Source organism: Sphaeroforma arctica (genome assembly GCF_001186125.1).
Source record: "Sphaeroforma arctica JP610 unplaced genomic scaffold supercont1.284, whole genome shotgun sequence".
Lineage (NCBI taxonomy): Eukaryota > Ichthyosporea > Ichthyophonida > Sphaeroforma > Sphaeroforma arctica.
The window spans coordinates 81,366-88,126 of record NW_014040274.1 but is presented as its reverse complement, the minus strand read 5'-3'; the positions used below and the strand labels follow the sequence as shown (position 1 = coordinate 88,126).

Genomic DNA, 6,761 nt, shown 5'->3' with positions numbered 1-6,761 from the left:
CCACCACTCGTCTGGGTAGCTCATAGTATAGACCCATTCCTTCTGCGCAACACACTCTGCGTTCACTCAGTCCACTCTCCACCACCACTCGTCTAGGTAGCTCATAGTATAGACCCACTCATTCTGCGTAACACACTCTGAGTTCACTCAGTCCACTCTCCACCATCACTCGTCCTGGTAGCTCGTAGTATAGACCTTTGGCGACCAGTGTGGCCGTGGCTTCAAGCCGTTTGGCTTACATGCGTATGTCGTGTTATGTGGTCGTTACATGCGTATGTCGTATGCCATGTTGATATCCTTGTCTCATCTCTGCTATGCCTACCCCCACTACCTTATCAATGGCCCACAGAATCACTCCGGTACTACGGGATCGATATATTGGACAGGATACCAATGCTACCGAAACAGGTAGGCACGATAAGTGTGTGTAGTGTTTGGGGTGAACCAGGTAGGCACGAGAAGTGAGTGTAGTTTGCTGATAGTGGCTGTGAGGCAAATTGGTTATCGCAGCTGCCTGCCACGTGCTTTCTGTACCACTGTCTATTTGGAGCTGTGCGCTGGCTCGTGTTTGTGTATCTCTGTGCAATGTTAGTGGGTCCGTATGGTTGTGGACTTATGCCAAGCGATGTTGTATTGAGTGGCCAATTCAATTGCGGTGTGGTGTGCTTGTTGTCATGGTAACGTAGACACGTTTTAAGTGGGCCTTATGGTTGCGGACTTATGCCGAATGATGTTGTATTGAGTGGCCCCAATTCAATTGCGGTGTGGTGTGCATGTTGTCATGGTAACGTAGACACGTTTTACTACCACCCGCTAATTGAAGGATAGCTGTCATCAAACCACACCCTTCCGCAGATCTACTTATTTACTGACCAGCCTAGTACACGTCACGCACCTTCTCAGATATCAATAGACACGCTGAACTGCCTGAAAACAAAAGTGGACCTTACACATACATCACACACCTTCTCAGATCCTTACACACACGCCACACGCCTTCTCAGATCATTACACACACACCACGCACCTTCTCGGATCATTATACACACACCACACACCTTCTCAGATCATTACACACCCCAAACACCTTCTCAGATCATTACACACACCAAACACCTTCTCAGATCATTACACACACCAAACACCTTCTCAGATCATTACACACACACACCACACACCTTCGCAGACATCCGTAGACTCGCTGAACTACCTGAAAACAAAAGTGGACCTTACACACACCTCACACACCTTCTCAGATCCTTACACACACCAAACACACCTCAAACACCTTCTCAGATCATTACACACACACCACACACCTTCTCAGATCATTATACACACACCACACACCTTTTCAGATCATTACATACACCACACACCTTCTCAGATCATTACACACACACACACCACACACCTTCTCAGATCATTACACACCACACACCTTCGCAGACATCCGTAGACATGCTGAACTACCTGAAAACAAAAGTGGTCCTTACACACACCTCACACACCTGCTCAGATCATTACACGCACACATCACACACCTTCGCAGATATCCGTAGACACGCTGAACTACCTGAAAACAAAAGTGGACCGCATGCGCCATGGCATTCAACTGGACCAACTGGCCATCAACACCACACCCATCCGCCCAGAGAGCTGCCCAGTCTCACCCACGAATGCGCTCAGCCCACCCACAGCCGAAATCACCATCCAAGTACCCCTGGTAAGACAGCCCACCCACAGCTGTGGGGGAGTGTCAATGCACGTGTGTATGGGGCTATTTGGCTGAGTATGTGTATGGCTAGTGGTTATGTATGTGTGTATATGGTAGAGTAGTGCTTTCGTATAGAGGGGTTATGGCCAATGTCTAAGTATGTGTGTATATGGTAGAGTAGTACTTTCGTATAGAGGGGTTATGGCCAATGGCTAGGTATGTGTGTATATGATAGAATAGTACTTTCGTATAGAGGGGTTATGGCTAATGTCTAAGTATGTGTATGGCTATGCAAGATCCTGCGTAAATCTAAGATAGTTTGCGTGCAAGGGTCGATCCTTCTGAAGCGCTTGCCATGTTTTGGACGGGGTTTGAACGTCCATATCTGTGAGCGTTAACGTTTTCTAATTACATTCTTGAGGGTTGGTACTTCGATGTCTATCTATTTATAACTGCAAGCCCGCCTGCGAAACTGTCTGTAGAGTTTGGATACGGACACCTTGAGTATCATAGCGCTGTCCATGTCTCTATAACAGATGGTCAACTGTTTGTTACGATCGTGTGTATACCTACACATACATTGTATAGGTATAGGCGCGAATGCACCGGTCGTTGCACAGTGAACCTGCCGTGCCTATATGTTGTAGTGGCCCTTCCTGCACCTGTCCGGTTTTTCAGAGGATGGGCCGCACATAAACAAGGCCACTTCTCTCGTATAAACCTATATGCAGAGCAACCCCATGCCATGTTGGCTCGGTGGTCTTTGGGATTAGCGTCCTGTTGTGGGTGTTTTGCATAGGCCTGTTTGCGTATGTACGTGTACTATATCGGATCTTAGAGTATCCCAGAGTATGTCGGCTCTGTTGGTGTGCGTGGTAGGTAGCACTCTGCACCGGGGAGCTCTACAGGATCATCGGACCACCATAAGACGTATCCACTTGCGACCAATGGGTGGCTGCCTTACCTACCCATCTACTTATATGGAAAGCGCACTCATTCTGGCGGTCTTGGCTTTGCTTCATGTGCGTGTTTCAGAACGGACATCAGGGATACCATACGTCTGCGGCAGCCGATGCGGAACTGACATCAAACGGCACGACAGATATCAACCATATAAGTATGTGCGCAGTCTTACTAGGCAAATACCTTAGTAGCCTTAGAAATGTATATATGGCTTACCAGCCTTACGACTGTGTGGACCTGTTTTAGCCAGCCATCACGTGTAAGTAAAACGGCACGACAGATAGCAACCATATAAGTATGTGCGCAATCTCACTAGTGTATATACCTTAGAAGCCTCATAAATGTATATATGCCTTACCAGCCTTACGACTGTGTTGACCTGTTTTAGCCACCCATCACGTGTATGGCGGCGTTATCTACATGTCGGCCGTGCCTCTGCTGTACAGTCGACCTGTCTGCCTGAGCGTAAGTCGTGAGAAGTATTGAGTTTTGCGTTTTCCCGCGGCCACTTCAGTATCCTTATCATCGCAAGTTACACTGCAGCTGTGCCTGTAGTTAGGCGTATCGGGGTGCGGTTGCCGTAGTGATGCACTCGGCATTAGTCCTATACGTTTTGGTGGACATATTCTGAGTGCGACGGTCTCCTGTCACACGTGCGCGCACTCCTTTGTATAAATCAGTCCGCAAATGAAAGCTCACCATTGAGATGGCAGATCAGTCTGAATAGCTTGTTACGCCTTGAATGTATGTATGTATATATATATATATATATATATATATATAGCAGTAACACGGCGTCGTCACGGCGTCGTTATAAATATGTATATTCATATATATATATATATACATAATACACGCATACATATACATATGTATATATGTGTGTATATATATATATATATAGCAGTAACACGGCGTCGTTATAAATATGTATATTCATATATATATATATACATAATACATGCATACATATACATATGTATGTATATATATGTATATATATATATATATATATATATGCATACATATACATATGTATATATATATATATATATGTATTTATGTATGTATATAGATATATAGCACTTATAGCTGTATTCTCGGCGTCATCTGTGCATGACATATCCAATACGGCGCTCGGTATAGCAGCAGTGTCTCCGTTGTCGCAGCAGTAGGACAAACACCACACTACGTTCTTCACTCTCACACACCACTCTCTCCTTCGCACACCGTCTGTGTCATACCCGCCACAGCATCCAGCACAGACGCCGGCACAGACTTTGTGAAGCACAGCTCCAGTGAGAAACGTCAGCTATTCCAAAACGAGGTAGACAAACTCAATCACTTCCTCTCCTCCACGTCTCTGGGAATGCCCGTTGGTGGCCGACCCAAGATGTGGCACAGCGCCAGCTCAGAGAACGTGTCGTCTATGGCTATGGCTTTGGCCGGTAATCTGCCCGTGCCTAGAAGTTCGGTACCTTGCATAGTGTCGGACGATCTACCTACCGAGGTGTGTCATGCTTGGTTGGTGTTACGTTTGGTGCTGGGCCGCTGGTGTTGTGCCGTTTGTATAGGGTGCCCCTGTGGTGAACGGGAAGTCCATCGATGTTTTTTTTTTTGAGATACGCCAAGGGTTGCTGGAGATTCTTGGGTTATAGCTACCTTCTCTCCATCGCTTGCCTATACATCTCTGACCCTTTCTATTCTTTCTATCCTTTCTGTCCTGTATAGCAGACGCAGGTCAGCCTACCTTCTCTCCATCGCTTGTCTATATATCTCTGACCCTTTCTATCCTTTCTATCCTGTCCCCCTTTCCTGTATAGCAGACACAGGTGAACGCCTACACAGTGTGGGGCCGTCCGTATGTGACGCTCACGTATGCGCAGAGTCTCAACGGGTGCATCGCCACACGCGAGCGCAGTCCTCTGGCCATCTCGTGCGATGAGTCTTTGGTGATGACTCATCAGCTACGCGCGGACCACGACGGCATCCTCGTGGGCATAGGCACTGTGTGTGCGGATAACCCTCGCTTGACAGGTGTGTGTGCGGGGGTGGGGGGGGGGTCTTAGTTTGGGTCTGAGTTTGTCTGATTCTTGTGGCACGTACCTGTGTGTGGTGCGTGTTTAGCTGTTGAGTGGGTTGTCGCCGGTGCTTCCAGTGCCGATGTGCCGTCGAAAGATTTGCGGATAGTTTGTCAGCTCTCTGTGCGGCGGTTGAGTTGCATGTCTATCGAGAGTAGTACTGTCGCACATATATATATATATATATATATATATATATACGACTGTACTACTCTTCATTATATATATATATGTGTGTGTGTGTGTGTGTTTGATGCACTTTTTTATCGCCTGGGGCTGGGGAATTGGCGTGGTCTTTTGCTCACATCATATGTCGACGTACGTCTAGTCAGCTACAAGTGAGTAGTATTACATTCGTATCAACTAAAAGCGATGTTTCGGTACACGCCCCATATATGTTGGTAGTAGGATTTGGAAGACATTGCATTCTGTAACGGGCCTTCCTCCAGTTGAGGTTCCAAATACACTCGCGAGCGAGCGCTATATTATGCCCTGTGCTCTTTAAAGGTGTTTGTTCAATGCCGCAACCCTTTGCGCTGCTCTTAATCACGCCCGTAGAAACCGGGTTTGACTACATTAGTTCATGGTAGTGTTGAGTACTCTAGGGTTTATGGTTTGTACTTGAGGGCTTACGGTTTATCTCATTCACCACCATAACAGACATCCCACCACTTGTCTCAGTTACAAGTATAGGCTGTGCGGCAAACACATGTACATTGAATTATCCGTGCGACAATGGTCGCCTCTATTTATTTATTTATTTATTTTAATTGTTGACTTATTCTTCTGCCCTTTATTGTTTGTCATACCACCGTACCAGTTCGTCTGGCAAACGGAAACGACCCTTTACCCATCATCCTAGACACCAACCTGCGCGTGCCCATGGACGTGACCATACTAGACAACAAAAGGAAACCTTGGATTGTGTGCAGAATCGGGTGTGATGAGTCCAAAATAGAAGCTCTGGGTGCAAGGGGGGTGACGGTGGTACCTATTGATTGCGAAGAAGGCGAGATGCTAGACGTGAGCATGGTGCTGGGTGTACTGAAGCAGCGGGGAATCAAATCGCTGATGGTGGAGGTATAGTGAAGTCTGGCCGGCGTACGCTGTTGCATGTGCGAGTTCGTTCGCTTGTCCGTACTGTGTCGATGTGTCTGTTCGGCTATGTCAATACTCGCATTCAATTGTGTCGATGTGGATATTGATTGTATCTATGGACTTCTGTCTGTCGCCCTCCGGGTGCGTATAGCGAATTGGGTGGTGATCAGAGCATGTGCTATTGTTGCTTAGTCGACTATCGCTGCACAGTGAATATATATCTATATCTATATATATATATGTGTGTGTGTGTGTGTGTGTGTTTATGTTTATATATATATATATGTGTGGTGTGCGTGTGTGTGTGTGTGTGTGTATATATATATATATAATGCTCTCATCCGCAACAACTATTTATGGTGGTAATAGACGTGGACTCCCAACGTATCGTAGAGTGGTTTGTACTCATCTATGAATGCGTATGTTCGGTCTCCGTACCCCCATTTGCTATCTACCAAATGGCTCAATAGTGCACACGCCCTTATCGCGGGGTGAATCCGCCGTAGAAACATACGTGCAGTGTGTGTACAACGAACCGCAATAAATATTCCTTTACAACATGTTGTAAATTAACTTATAGGATAGATAAATATTTACATGTTGAATTATCTTATAGGGTGGTGCATCGATCATCACTTCGTTCCTGGCCAGCCGTCTGGTTGATTTTGTGGTGGTAACGATCTCACCCGTGTTTATCAATGGGCTGGAGCTTGTGCCATCGGTATGTGAGTGTTGGCGTTACCGGTGGGTACGTATGTTGTACAAGTCCGCAACTTTCACTGGTAGTAGATCAGAGTGTAACTTTCACTGGTAGTAGATCTGGGTGTAACCTTCTACTGGTAGTAGATCTGAGTGTATCTTTCACGTGGTAGTAGATCCGAGTGTAACTTTACTGGTAGTAG

General features: G+C 46.3%; 1 protein-coding gene across 1 annotated transcript in view; it reads left to right on the top strand.

Moving 5' to 3' along the window:
* Positions 1 to 1,562: 1,562 nt before the first annotated feature.
* SARC_04817 (hypothetical protein) overlaps positions 1,563 to 6,761 on the top strand; it is a gene marked incomplete at its 5' end in the record, with an annotated part of 6,589 nt that continues 1,390 nt past the window's right edge. The window contains 6 exons of the mRNA XM_014301351.1: positions 1,563 to 1,726; positions 2,753 to 2,834; positions 3,934 to 4,190; positions 4,504 to 4,717; positions 5,582 to 5,841; positions 6,476 to 6,580. Of these exons, the coding sequence (XP_014156826.1) occupies positions 1,563 to 1,726; positions 2,753 to 2,834; positions 3,934 to 4,190; positions 4,504 to 4,717; positions 5,582 to 5,841; positions 6,476 to 6,580 (1,082 nt within the window). The remainder of the gene's footprint in view (positions 1,727 to 2,752; positions 2,835 to 3,933; positions 4,191 to 4,503; positions 4,718 to 5,581; positions 5,842 to 6,475; positions 6,581 to 6,761) is intronic.